The sequence below is a fragment of the Sciurus vulgaris genome (assembly GCF_902686455.1).
Source record: "Sciurus vulgaris genome assembly, chromosome: 11".
In the NCBI taxonomy this organism is placed as follows: Eukaryota; Metazoa; Chordata; class Mammalia; order Rodentia; family Sciuridae; genus Sciurus; species Sciurus vulgaris.
In genome coordinates, this window is record NC_136472.1 from 91,250,001 (window position 1) to 91,265,003 (window position 15,003).

Here is a 15,003-nt window from a genome sequence, read left to right on the forward strand (position 1 = left end):
CTCTCAGCTACAGCTTTTGAGTCTGTAGAACAAGGGGATTGTGTTGCTTCTCAAACATTAATGGCATTCCTCTTTGTTCCTAAATGTAGCTCTCCTACAATAAAGTACAGTGCTAACTTCTCTGTAGGGCTTGACCATTTTAGTTTGATGACCTGGAATATCAATAATCATCATTTTCCATTTGAGATACCAGAATGCATAAAGGAGACCAAACTGTACAGCTTCTTTGCCCATGTCACTCATAATAGAGGTTGTAGATTCTTAGAAGTGGAAGGGAACCTCTGAGATCTTTGGATCAGACACATCTGAGACCCACAAGGAGGTCTTACCTAAGTTTCTGCACCAGCGCCTGGCAGACCTGGGATGATTTACAGATGTCCCCACTCCCAGGAAGCATATGTGTATGTGTTCAGGTGTGTAGTGCCTACATCTTCGTGTTAAGACTGAATAGCAAGGTGTATTAAATGGTTCTGTTGTGGCAAAAATTGGCCATTTGCACACTGTATTTAATTGCTCTCTGAATAAATTTGTGCAATCCTTTCATGATCATTTTCCTCAGTGTCAACCCATGTCTGCTGCTGATTGGTCCAAGGATATTCGATCTTGCAAGATTTTAAGTGCACAGCCTTTGAATAAGTGGTTGATTTTACATACTGACAGAGCTGAAAATGTGATTGAGAGCTTTCTGAACTGCTTGAGAAGAGTTGGAAGCCCCATGGGATTTAATGTGGGCTACCCCAAAATGTGAGAATACACTGAATTTTTCTTTCATGTATTAATTTGATTTGTCTAGAAGGTGGGAAGTAATGGCTGACATATCTACAAAAGTTTATCTCAGTAGTGTTCCCTAATATAAAGTGCAATAAAATAGTCATAAGTAGATAGATTTTGTAATGATCATAACTTTATATAGCTAAAATATATTTTAGATTGATTTGTGTAAAATTTTGTTTTCACATCACATTTCTTCTTAGGCAAGTCTCATGACCTCAAAATCTTTTCAGTAATCATTATAGAATAAATCCTAACTAAGTACATAAATTATTTTCTCAATATTTTCTTTATTTCTTTCATATCAGTCATTTTAAAACTTAACAGCAAGTAGGATATTTAAAAATAAAGTTGCATTTTCTGATTTACTTGATAGATTTTGTGCTTTAACTTTTAGGTTAAAAGTAGATCTAAAAATAAGCATTGCTGATCCTGTCACTATAACAAGATTACTTATTTTCTTAATATTCTGTTAAAACCAAGTTCATTCATTTATTTTTTTGAACATTTATTGTGTACCTATTGTGTGCTAAATACTAAACTGGTTGCTGGGCATGAGAATAATAAAGAAAATTGCTTTAATTGAGTGCATACTACATGTACAATCATACTTAAAGCTTAACATTGTTTTACTTTAGGAAAGCCATAAAGTCTGTTATGCCACACCTCGTTGAACTTGATATGCTTCGAAAGAACAATGGTTACTTCTTTTTCTTTGTTGTAGTGGAGGTACCAATGTCCTAATTGGCAGGTTGGGAAGTTAGTCTTTAAACACCTAGTTACTAATTAATTACATCAGCAGCACAAGTATTGTTGAAAACTATAGCTATGCCCAAAGTCTCATTTTACACCATAGTTTAGAATTCTCTTCTTATCAAATCTGTTAACAAATCACCTGGTTCGAGTTTCCCCTGCTCTAGTTTCCCTTAACCAATGAGGTAATAGAGCAGGAGACGATTATGAAAGAAGCCACAGTCTGCAGACCCTGCGCTTGCATCATAGGCTCTTTCTCACATGAACTCAGTGAACAAGCTCAGGCTGGTGTTCTTCCCTGACTTTTTATTTCAAAGCCCATATTTTATTCCTCCTGTTTTTCCCCTCAGTGAAGTATCCATTTACCTGGTTTAGATTTTTATGCATGCATTTTTCTCATCTAAAACGTTTGCCTGATGATTTTAGAAGGCATGGGCAGGAATAGTGGCTGAATTGCTGTGCAGGATTTCGATTGCAAAAGTCAGGACCATCTAGTCGTTGAAATACTGCTTCAGACCTTTCTTGTGGGTTAGTGCTCCTGCCACCTGCTGGGCAAGCTTTAAAAGGGCACCATTGAGCATTGGGAGGGTCCAATTATTTGCATATAAAAGAAACTGATTCTTTTGAAAGAAACTAGATTTATAAACCCTGAGTGTGAGAGTTATTTCTGCAGCCTTTGGCGCCTAACATACTGTTACATAGTTGATAAATGCTTGCTGACTGATGGATTGATTAAGCCTAGATATTCCAGGCTCCAAACAAGCTTCCACTAATGAGAAATCCACCTTCCTTTCCTATCATCCAGCTTTGTCAAATATTAATATTTTATGTTAAAATTCTCATAGAGATTCAGTGAGAGAAATCTTATTTCTGCTTTAACTTGAACCCTATCTCAGACAATTGATATTATGTACTTGTGATTTCAAAAGTTCACTTTCAACCCCATTTTGAACAACAGAAATATTAATTGAAGGGATTCTATACAATTGAGAAAATTCCATTTCCACCAAATTATTTTTGTGCTAATAAAAATGATTACTAAATATTTTTTGGCATATCTTGTGTTGGGAAAAACAATTTTAGACTCAAAAGGTTGTCTTTTTAGTCTTTTTTGAAGTTACTAGTTTGTTATAAAAATTTGTTACTACAATGACACTTTCATTGTTATTTTGAAGCATTTTCATTTGTTTCAATAAAAAATTCATTCTATTGATAACATCATAATGCTTATGTTCCACGAAGGAAATTAAATATTTCATCTTTTTGTGTAGCATAAAAGTAGAAGAAAATCCATCCTCGTTCCTTAGAGCTATCCAGCAACATGTGAATCCTGATGTTCAGTTGGTAAGTATAGGATACATTTTTTCCTCAGCTTTTATTCCTTTAATATCTTAAAAAAAGACTTCCCAAAGTTTAAAAATCTTTGAAAAACATAGTTTCATATTATTTACACAATATATGAGTACAGGTTCTAATATCATACAAATATTGTTATGTTAGAAACCATTTTAGTTTTTGTTAAATATTTTTAAATGTTTTCTTTATATCTGTGGTCTTGAAGGAACCTGAACATGCTGTCCCATATTGTGTCGCAAATTGCTGTGCATTTCCCCCAAAGCACTGAAAAAATACTCATCTCAGTATTTTAATCAATATTTTATTTTCCTATTTTTAACAATTTAAAAATACATGTTATCACCCCTGTATCAGCTTCTTGGATGACTGCCTGTTTTCCAAATTGTTGGGTGTCCCACTGTATCCCTTAGGTGCTGGGTTGCCCAGCATTTCTCCAGTATTTCAGGGGATTCTTGGAGGTCTGGGTTTTCCTTTGTTGCTCATGGCCCCAAGTTCAGGCTTCCTTTGAGTTCTTGCCATCTGCTGAGTGTTTCATCTTTCATAGGTGCTATTTCTTCCTGCACCACACCACACAGTGGGACATCTGCAGTTGCCTCATTTCCCTAGGTTGTGCCTGCGTGTGTGCCTGCATGTCGAGCTGACTTTGCAGGCTGTTTGAAGCCAAGACATAATTAGGTCATGCTTCAACATTCCAGACAAGTTAAAATTAGCATCCAGTTCTTCGAAATCTCTCAACCTTTCCTGTTTCCTGAAAATTTCTCCTCTTCTGTCATGCTTCTGGCTGCCCCCATATTGCAGTGCTCTTCCTGTCCACCCTGTTTCCCCTTCTCACCTTGCTAGCTCACTCAGCCCAGCCCCCACCATTCCCGTTCATACCTCATGCAAACTAGCGCAGCCATCTCTGCTTCTCTTGTAATCACATAAGAAAATCCAAAGAATATTATATTAAACGAAGAGATTTCTTACCTTACTTAAATAAAATCAAATTTACAGAAAAGTTGCAACATATATTTTAAAAAAGCCTCTCATGTGCCTTTCCAGAATCCTTAATTATTGAGATTTTGCTGTATTTGCTTTATCATTTCCTGTCTCTTTCTGGAACCATTGGAGGGTACAGTGCCTTTTACTCTTGAATACTTCAGTGCATATTTTCTATAAACAAGGTCGGGTCAGTCTCTTGTGCCACCATGAGTCAACCAAACAGCTGTAGGAGGAACTAATGAGAAGGGCATTTTAGGGGACTAACAGAATCCCCTAAAATGAAGAGGAAGGAAAGAAAATGAAGAGGAAGGAAAACCAAGAGGGAATGGGTCAGATTGTAGCATGACTGTGCAGAACCAATAACTGGTGAAAATGCATTTCAAGTGACATTGATTCATTTGTTAGTGGTTTAAAGGCCATTTAAGTAGCCATGCTAGTACTTACTTCTGAGGAACTTAGGGGCAGAGGGTATTAAGAGAATTCATGTATTCACTTTTTTTCAAAAACTTTTCCCAAACATAATGAAATTGATTTCATCTCCTGCCTTTTCTTTTTTTTTTTTTTTACTTGTAGGTGATGTGTATTCTGCCTTCTAATCAGAAGAACTATTATGATTCCATTAAAAAATATTTGAGCTTGGACTGCCCTGTCCCCAGCCAGTGCGTACTCACTCGGACTTTAAATAAACAGGGGATGATGATGAGTATCGCCACCAAGATTGCCATGCAGATGATCTGTAAACTCGGAGGCGAGCTGTGGGCTGTAGAGATACCTGTGAGGACTTTCACATTTTTCCTTTTAATGATCAATCAATCAGTCTTTCAGTCAAAGTAGGAAATATTATCACATGATCCCAGAATTACAGTTGTCCTTTGATATCGTGGGGGGTTGAATCCAGGACCCCCCTGAAGATGCCAAAATCTGCAGATGCTCAAGTACTGGATATAAAGTGGTAGTATTTTAATATAGCTTTCATACACATCCTCCCATATACTTTAAATCCTCTCTAGATCACTTCTCATAACTAATATATTGCAAATGCAAATGACCTGTGGTTATAGAGGGCTGAGTGTATTTGGTTTGTTGAGCTGTACCCTGGGTTCTGGCATTACCCAAGCCATTGCGGAGAGTTTCCCTGAGAAGGTGAGGCATGGCTGTTCTTCTCAAGGAGCTTCAGTTTAAGCTTCTAACTTATAATGTTCATTCCATGAGAGAGAATCTAGTTTGTCATAGACTTAGGGCAGGGCTTGATTTGGATCCTTGCAACTGCTGTTTTAAAATCTGTGTTCCCTGGCCTCTATCTTTACCTGCTTTCACCAGAGCTCTCTCTCTGTCAGAATAGTCTGGCACCCTGGATGGGGGCTTCCCAGAGTTTGTTGCAATGACATAATCTTAAGTCCTGAAGCTCCTAAATGTGATGGGAACTGAGGAACTTCTCTTCTGTTTCCTGAATCGTAGCCACCATGGAGGAAGTGAGGCAAATGCCTCCAATTGCCTTCCACTTCCATACCCAGGTGCGTAACCAAGTGAGGATTCCTTAGCAATCTGCAGAACAGGAATGGAATTCCTCTCCAGATGCCTTGAGACCAGAGGCAAGGGATAATGGATTGACCACTTTCCTGAAATCACTTTAGCCATTGGTGCCCCCTTGCTTGCTGCCACAGAGAGTGATGGCTGGTTTGGACTACAGCAACTTTCTTAAACACATTATGTATCATATTTTTCCATCTACATCTTTATCTCTGGTTTGTAATTTAAAAATCTGCCTCCTCTGGATCTTGATTTCCCTGATACATAGTTTAATTAAGTAATTTAGTAATCAGTCTTTTTATTTAAATGTCATATTAATCATTGTTAGGTGGAAATACTTCCTCCTATTAAATCTTAATAAATTTAATTTTGTAGTTAAAGTCCTTGATGGTGGTTGGTATTGATATCTGCAGAGACACTTTCAGCAAGGATGTGGCCGTGGTTGGATTTGTGGCCAGCCTTAATCCCAGAATCACCAGGTATTTTTAAAACTATGCCGATGTATTCTTCAGTTGGATTGTTATTTGTAGTTTAACTAAAGAATGTATTAACAATAGTTTGTATTATTCATATTTTAAACACCAACACATAGGTCACAAAGTATACTTACATATAAAAATGTGGTTGATAATATTGGAGTAATGTGTAACCTCGTTAAAATATATTCATACATTCATTGCTATTGCTTGTATTCTGGTCATTTTCTCAAAATTATGGATGCATGGAAATTCCTGTGCATTTGTTTTATTTTTTAAGCATCTGCACTGTACCAGGCAGTATAACAGGTACTTGCCAAATATTATGTCAAGCATTTGTGCTTTGAAATCTGATTGCCTGAAGTTATATCCTGTTCTGCCACATATTGTCATTGAGGCATAGTTTCTTATCTTTGCTGTGCTTCCCTGTTATCTGTAACATAGGGGTAATAACAGTGCCAATTTTGTAAGACATTTGTGGGAATTACGTAAGATAAAGTGCTCATAACACTACCACCCAAAGTAAATGCTCAGTACACACTTGTTGTCATTAACACTTGAAGACACTTGATGTGGTTGTGGTTCATACAGCTGTTAAAAATAGAGGCAAAATTAGGGATTATGCCTGAAGCAGTGGCCAAGGTACTCATTAAATCACAGTTCCTGGAATTCCTTCAACATTTGTTGAACTCAGCAATATGTTTTGAGTAGTAGCTATTACTTGCTGTTTTCTTCCTGGCTTAATCGGTTTGATTTGCTCCTTTAAATTTGTGGTCTGGTATCTATTTGGGGCTGTAGGAAACAGAAAATGTAACACTAGGCTTCCAGGTCACATAAGATCCCTGGATCAGTTCATCCATCAAGTTAATAGAGGACTCGTATTTTTTTCCCTTATACATTTAGGATTTATATTCACAAGTATGAAGTAGGGAGCCTCCTTAGCTTTTCCCCTTAAGTAGTCACTGTTTGTGAGAAAATTTCCTATCAATTTGCCCTCAGTTCTGTTTAGGTATAATTGACAAGAAAAAATTGTATACATTTAAGGTATTCATCATGATACGTTGATAAATATATCAAATCAACAAACCTATCACCTCACATAATTAACCTGTGTGTGGTGGGGGAGATGAGAATACTTAAGAACTACTCTTTTAGCAAATTCGTTTTCATTTATTGCATGTGGATATCAGTTTCCCCCTTATTCTTTATTGAAAATAATTTATCTTCCCCATTGTGCACTCTTGGTGATTTTGTCAAAAGATTAGTTTACCATATATGCGTGACTTTACTGAAGGGCTTTCTATTCTGTTTCATTAGTCATTCTGTTATGGGCTTTCTTTTCTGTTCCATGTAAAAATATCTTATTGTTAACTATAGTCAACATGCCTTAGGTGTACAGAACTTACTCATCTCATAGATGGAGGCTTGTACTTTTGGCCAGTGTCTCCCCATTTCCTCTCTACGCACAGCCCCAAGAACCACCCTCTACTCTCTGTGAGTTTGACTTTTTTGGATTCCACATTTGCATGAGATCGGTGATTATATTTCTGTGATTTTACTTAGCTCAATGATTTCTAGGTTCATCTGTGTTGTTGTAAATGGCACAATCTCTTTCTTCTTTGAAGACTGAATAATTTTCTTTTGCATGGATGTATCACAATTCCTTTATTCGCTCCTCAATAGACACTTAAGTAGATTACACATCTTAATGAACATGGAGTATAGCTATTGCTTTGAAATACAGAGACCTTTCATTTGATACATATCCAGAAGAGGGATTGCTGGATTGTATGGTAGTTCTATTTTAATTTTTGGAAGAGCCTTCATGCTGGTTTCTATAATGGCTTTATCAGTTTTCATTCCCACAACAATGTTCCAGAGTTCCCTTTTCTCCACATCCTTCCCAACATTTTCTGTCTTTGAGTGTTTGATATTAAATATCCTAACAATTCTCAGATGCTATCTCACTATGGTTTTGGTTTTCATTTCCCTGATTATTCATGATGTCACATGGCCATTTGGCCATTTCTCTGTCTTTGGAAACATGTTTATTCTGGTCCTTTGTTCATTTAAAACATTGCACATTTTTCTTTTTTTTTTGTTACTGAGTTGGATGAGTTCAGTATATATTTTGGATATTAACCTCTTATCAGATATGCAATATGCATATATTTTCTCCCATTTGTAAGTTGCCTTTTCATTTTGTTGATTGTTTCCTTTGCTCTGCAGAAACTTTTTAGGTTGATGTATTCCCACTTGTTTATTTGATATCATGTCAAAAAATCATTGCTGAAACCAGAGTCATGAAATTATCCCTTATGTGTAAGATATCTGCTCTTCTTTCTTCCTTGTTTTTGTTAATTTGCTTGTGGATATTCAGTTTTACCTGTATAATTTATTGAAGATACTTTCTTTTCCCCAATTGTATTTTCTTGGTATTTTTGTGAAAGAATAGTTCACTGCATATGCATGAGTTTATTTATGAACTTTCTATTCTATATGTCTGTTTTTATGCCAGTACGTTCTGTTTTGATTACTATGACTTTCCAATATATTTTGAAATCAAGAAGTGTGATGCTTCTATCTGTGATCTTTTGCTCAAAATTGCATTCATTATTTGAATTTCTTTTGTAGCCTTACACAAATTTGGGGGTTGTTTTTCTATTTCTGTGAAAAATGCCGATGGATTTTCCATATGTTTGAAATTGTTCATAATAAACATATTTTCAAATGTGAAGAAAGAAAAAAAAAATGCCATTGGAGCTGGATAGGCATTGTACTGAGTTTGTGGATCGCTTGGGTAGTATGAACATTTTGACAATAATTCTTCCATTTCATAGCATGGGATATCTTTCCATTTATTTGTGTTATTTTCAGTTTCTTTCCTCTTTGATTTACAGTTTCCAGTTATACAGATTTTTTCATCTCCTTGGTTAAATTTTTTCCTCAGAGTTTCATCTTTTTGATGCTGTTATAAATTAGATTTTTCCCTAATTGTTTTAGAATAGTTCATTGTAGCGCATGGAAACACTGTTGATTTTTGTATGTTAATTTTGTATCCTGATATTTTACTGAATTTGTTTACTATTTAATCTATTAGATTTTTGGTGAGTCTTTGGGGATTTCTATAGATAAGATCCTATTATCTGCAAACAGGGACAGTTTTGCTTCTTTCTCTCCAGCTTCAACGTCTTTTAAAAATTTCTCTCGTATAACTATCCTGGCTAGGACTTGAAGCACTCTGCTCCATAGAAGTGGTGAGAGTGGGCACCTTTGTCTTGTTCTTGATCTCAGAGGAAAGGCTTTCAGTTTTCACCATTGAAAATGGTTTTCATATATTTAGGTACATTTCTTCTAATTTTAATTTTTTGAGAGTCTTTGTCATGAAAAGTTGCTAAATTTTTTCACATTTTTTGCATATATTGTTATAATCATTTATTCTGTTAATGTGGTGTATCATGTTTATTGATTTGCATATGTTGAACCATTCTTGCATCCCAGGTATATGATCCTTTTAATGTGCTGTCATATTTGGTTTGACATTATTTCTTTAAGTATTTTTGTATCTGTATCTTCAGGGATATTTATATATATGCTTTTCTTAAAATACTCTTAGCCAGGCACAGTGACACATGCCTGTAATCCCAGCAGCTTGGGAGGCTGAGACAGGAGAATTGCAAGTTCAAAGCCAGCCTCAGCAACAGCGAGTTGCTAAGCAACTCAGTGAGACCCTGTCTTTAAATAAAATAAAATACAGAATAGGGTGGGGGATGTGGCTTAGTGTTTGAGTGCCTCTCAGTCCCCAGTACCCTTGAAAAAAATTCTTGTCTGGCTTTGATATCAGGTAATGTTGGCCTCATAAGTTTAGAAGTGTTCCCTTTTCTTCATACATTTTGAAGCATTTGAGAAGGATTGATACTAATTCTTCCTTAAATGTTTTATAGAATTCACCAGTGAAGGCATCAGGTTTGTGACTCTTCTTTGCTGAGGGATTTTTAATTATTATTTTGGCTTCAGTTTCCTTTCTCTTATTGGTAAGGTCACATTTTCTATTTCTTTATAATTCAATCTTGGTAGGTTGAATGTGTCCAGGAATTTATTCATTTCTTATAAATTACCCAATTTGTCACCATATAATTGTTCATAGTAATGTGTATAATCCTTTGAGTTTGTGTGATATTAATTGTAATGTCTCTGATTCATTTATCTGAGTCTTTTTTCTTTTTTGCTAGTCTAGATAAAGGTTTGTCAGTTTACCTTTTTAAAACCCCAGCCATTTTGTTCATTATTTTTATTGTTTTTCTGGTTTCCATTTCATTTATTTCTATTACCATCTTTATCATGTCCTTCCTTTCACTAGCTTTGGCCTTGTTCATTTTCCCACTTCCTTGAGGTACACAGTTAAAATTGTTTGCAGACTTTCTTTTTTCCTCAGGCAGTCACTCATCCCTACACAGTTTCCTCTTGGAACACCTTTTTCTGCATCACATCAATTTTGGTATGTTATCTCAAGATATATTTCGATTTCCTTTTTTGTTTTTTGACATATTCGTTGTTCAGGAATGTGCTGTTTAATTTCCACATATTTGTGATTTTTCAGTTTTCTTATTGACTTCTAGTTTCATACTACTGTGGCCAGAAAAGATGCTTGATATGATTTCAGCCCTCTTAAGTTTGTTAAAACTTGTTATGATTTGTCTTGAAGAATGTTTCATGAGTTCTTGAGAAGAATGTTTATTCCAATGCTCTGTATGGAATATGTTGTGTGTCTGTTAGATCCATTTGTTCTAAAATCTAATTCTACTCCAATGTTATTTATTTATTTATTTTGGTACCAGGGATTGAACCCAGTGGTGCTTAACCACTAAGCCATACATCCCCTGCCCTTTTTATTTTTTATTTTGAGACAGGGTCTCACCAAGTTGCTTTAGGCCTTGATAAATTGCTGAGGTTGGCTTTGAACTTGTGATTCTCCTGCCTCAGTCTCCCATGCTGCTGGGATTACAGGTGTGTGCCACCGCACCTGGCTCCAATGTTGGTGTTATTGATTTTTTCCATCTGATGAAAATGTGGGTATTGAATTCCTCTTTATTTTCATGTTGCTGTCTATTTACCCCCTCAGATCTATTTACATTTGCTTTATATATTTAGGTGCTCTGGTGTTGGGTGCATATATATTTACAATTGGTTTGTCCTTTTGATAAATTGGACTATTATTATATAATTATACTTTGTGTGTTGTGAGTTTTTTGACAAAAGTCCATTTTCTCTGATGTAAGTATAGCTCGCCTTGCTCTCTTGTTCATTGAGTCATTCTCTTTTGGTTGGAGAATTTAAAATCAGTTTACGTTTAAAATAATTATTGATCAATGGGGATATATTATTACCATTTTGTTCTTTGTTTGTTGTTTTGTTGATCCTTTGTTTCTTCATTCCTCTCTTTATGTCTTCCTTTGTGGTTTGATATGTTTTAAGTCCTTTTTCTTTTTTGTGGCTAATAGGGTTTTGATTTGCGGTTACTGTGAGGTTTACATAAAATATTTTACAATTTTTAAAGCTGATAGCAACTCAATTTCTTTTTTTTTTCAGTTTTTTTTTTTAATTGTAAACAAATGGGATACATGTTGTTTCTCTGTTTGTACATGGCACAAAGGCATACCATTTGTGTAATCATAAATTTACAGAGCAATGTTGTTTGATTCATTCTGTTATTTTTTCCCTTCCCCCCACCCCTCTCACCCCTCTTTACCCTCTATACAGTCCTTCCTTCCTCCATACTTGCCCCCCTCCCTAACACTAACTCTAACCCTAACACTAACCCTTCCCTCCCCCCCATTATGTGTCATCCTCCACTTATTAGCGATATCATTCGTCCTTTGGCTTTTTGAGATTGGCTTATCTCACTTAGCATGATATTCTCCAATTTCATCCATTTGCCTGCAAATGCCATAATTTTATCATTCTTTATGGCTGAGTAATATTCCATTGTATATATATACCACAGTTTCTTTATCCACTCATCAATTGAAGGGCATCTAGGTTGGTTCCATAGTCTGGCTATTGTGAATTGAGCAGCTATGAACATTGATGTGGCTGTATCTCTGTAGTATGCTGATTTTAAGTCCTTTGGGTATAGGCCAAGGAGTGGGATAGCTGGGTCAAATGGAGGGTCCATTCCGAGTTTTCTAAGGAATCTCCACACTGCTTTCCAGAGTGGCTGCACTAATTTGCAGCCCCACCAGCAATGTATGAGTGTACCTTTCTCCCCACATCCTCGCCAATACCTGTTGTTGCTCGTATTCTTGATAATCGCCATTCTAATTGGGGTGAGATGGAATCTTAGGGTAGTTTTGATTTGCATTTCTCTTATTACTAGAGATGTTGAACATTTTTCCATATGTTTGTTGATTGCTTGTAGATCTTCTTCTGTGAAGTGTCTATTCATTTCCTTAGCCCATTTGTTGATTGGGTTATTTGTATTCTTCGTGTAGAGTTTTTTGAGTTCTTTATAGATTCTGGAGATTAGTGCTCTATCTGAAGTATGATTGGCAAAGATATTCTCCCACTCTGTAGGCTCTTTCTTCGAATTGCTGATAGTTTCCTTTGCTGAGAGAAAGCTTTTTAGTTTGAATCTATCCCAGTGGTTGATTCTAGCTTTTATTTCTTGTGCTATGGGAGTCCTGTTAAGGAAGTCTGATCCTAGACCAACAAGGTGAAGATTTGGACCTACTTTTTCTTCTATAATCTGCAGGGTCTCTGGTCTGATTCCGAGGTCCTTAATCCATTTTGAGTTTAGTTTCGTGCATGGTGAGAGATATGGGTTTAGTTTCATTCTGTTGCATATGGATTTCCAATTCTCCCAGCACCATTTGTTGAAGAGGCTGTCTTTTCTCCATTGCATATTTTTGGCACCTTTGTCTAGTATGAGAAAATTGTATTTATTTGGGTTTGTGTCTGTGTCCTCTATTCTGTACCATTGATCTACCTTTCTATTTTGGTACCAATACCATGCCGTTTTTGTTACTATTGCTTTGTAGTAGAGTTGAAGATCTGGTATTGCAATACCCCCTGTTTCACTCTTCCTGCTAAGGATTGCTTTAGTTATTCTTGGTTTCTTATTCTTCCAGATGAATTTCATGATTGCTTGCTCTATTTCTGTAAGGTACGTCATTGGGATTTTAATTGGAATTGCATTGAATTTGTATAGCACTTTAGGTAGTATGGCCATTTTGACAATATTAATTCTTCCTATCCAAGAACATGGAAAATCTTTCCATCTTCTAAGGTGTTCTTTAATTTCTTTCTTTAGTGTTGTATAGTTCTCATTGTAGAGGTCTTTCACCTCTTTTGTGAGATTGATTCCCAAGTATTTTATTTTTTTCGAGGCTATAGTGAATGGGGTAGTTTTCCTAATTTCTCTTTCCAAAGATTCATCACTTATGTATAAAAATGCGTTGGATTTATGGGCATTGATCTTGTAACCTGCTACTTTACTGAATTCACTTATGAGTTCTAAGAGTTTTCTGGTGGAATTTCCAGGTTCCTGTAAATATATAATCATGTCATCAGCGAACAGGGATAGTTTGAGTTCTTCTTTTCCTATTCGTATCCCTTTAATTTCTTTGGTTTGTCTAATTGCTCTGGCCAGAGTCTCAAGAACGATGTTGAATAGAAGTGGTGAAAGAGGGCATCCCTGCCTTGTTCCAGTTTTTAGGGGGAATGCTTTTAGTTTCTCACCATTTAGAATGATATTAGCCATGGGCTTAGCATAAATGGCCTTTACAATGTTAAGGAATGTTCCCACTATCCCTATTTTTTCTAGTGTTTTGAGCATGAAGGGGTGCTGTATTTTATCAAATGCTTTTTCTGCATCTATTGAAATAATCATGTGATTCTTGACTTTAAGTCTATTGATATGGTGAATTACGTTTATTGATTTCCTGATGTTGAACCAACCTTGCATACGTGGGATGAAGCCCACTTGATCATGGTGCACTATCTTTTTAATATGTTTTTGTATGCGATTTGCTAAAATTTTGTTGAGAATTTTTGCGTTGATGTTCATTAAGGATATTGGTCTGAAATTTTCTTTCCTTGATGAGTCTCTGTCTGGTTTAGGTATCAGTGTGATATTGGCTTCATAGAATGAGTTTGGGAGGGTTCCCTCCTCTTCTACTTTATGGAATACTTTGAGAAGTATTGGAATGAGCTCTTCTTTAAAGGTTTTGTAGAACTCGGCTGAGAACCCATCTGGTCCTGGACTTTTCTTTGTTGGTAGGCTTTTGATGACTTCTTCTATTTCCGTACTTGAAATTGGTCTATTTAAATTGTTTATGTCCTCCTCGTTCAGTTTAGGCAATTCATATGTCTCTAGAAACCTGTTGATGTCTTCGAAATTTTCTATTTTGTTGGAGTATAGATTTTCAAAATAGCTTCTAATTATGTTTTGTATTTCCATCCTGTCTGTTGTGATATTTCCTTGTTCATTCCGAATTTTAGTGATTTGGGTTTTCTCTCGTCTTCTCTTTGTTAGTGTGGCTAAAGGTTTATCAATTTTGTTGATTTTTTCGAAGAACCAACTATTTATTTTGTCAATTTTTTGTATTGTTTCTTTTGTTTCAATTTCATTGATTTCAGCTCTGAGTTTAACTATTTCCTGTCTTCTACTACTTTTGGTGCTGGTCTGTTCTTCTTTTTCTAGGGCTTTGAGCTGTAGTGTTAGGTCGTTTATTTGTTGAGTTTTACTTCTTTTATTAAATGTGCTCCATGAAATAAATTTCCCTCTAAGTACTGCTTTCATAGTGTCCCAGAGATTTTGATATGATGTTTCTTTGTTCTCATTTACCTCTAAGAATTTTTTAATTTCCTTCCTAATATCTTCTGTTATCCATTCATCATATAATAGCATATTGTTTAATCTCCAGATGTTGGAATAGTTTCTGTGTTTTACTCTTTCATTTATTTCTAACTTCAATCCATTATGATCTGATAGAATACATGCTAGTGTCTCTATCTTCTTGTATTTGCTAACATTAGCTTTGTGGCATAATATATGGTCTATTTTAGAGAAGGATCCATGTGCTGCTGAGAAGAAAGTGTATTCGCTCTTGGTTGGATGGTATATTCTATAAATGTC

At 35.7% G+C, this 15,003-nt stretch overlaps 1 protein-coding gene across 4 annotated transcripts in view; it reads left to right on the top strand.

Annotated features, from left to right (window-relative positions):
* The window catches only part of LOC306638685 (piwi-like protein 4), a 98,377-nt gene that overhangs the window by 75,585 nt on the left and 7,789 nt on the right, over positions 1-15,003 (top strand). For all 4 annotated transcript variants that reach the window (XM_079101948.1, XM_079101945.1, XM_079101946.1 and 1 more), the window contains 4 exons: positions 560-744; positions 2,796-2,868; positions 4,435-4,635; positions 5,767-5,870. In XM_079101948.1, coding sequence (XP_078958074.1) covers positions 560-744; positions 2,796-2,868; positions 4,435-4,635; positions 5,767-5,870 — 563 coding nt within the window. The remainder of the gene's footprint in view (positions 1-559; positions 745-2,795; positions 2,869-4,434; positions 4,636-5,766; positions 5,871-15,003) is intronic.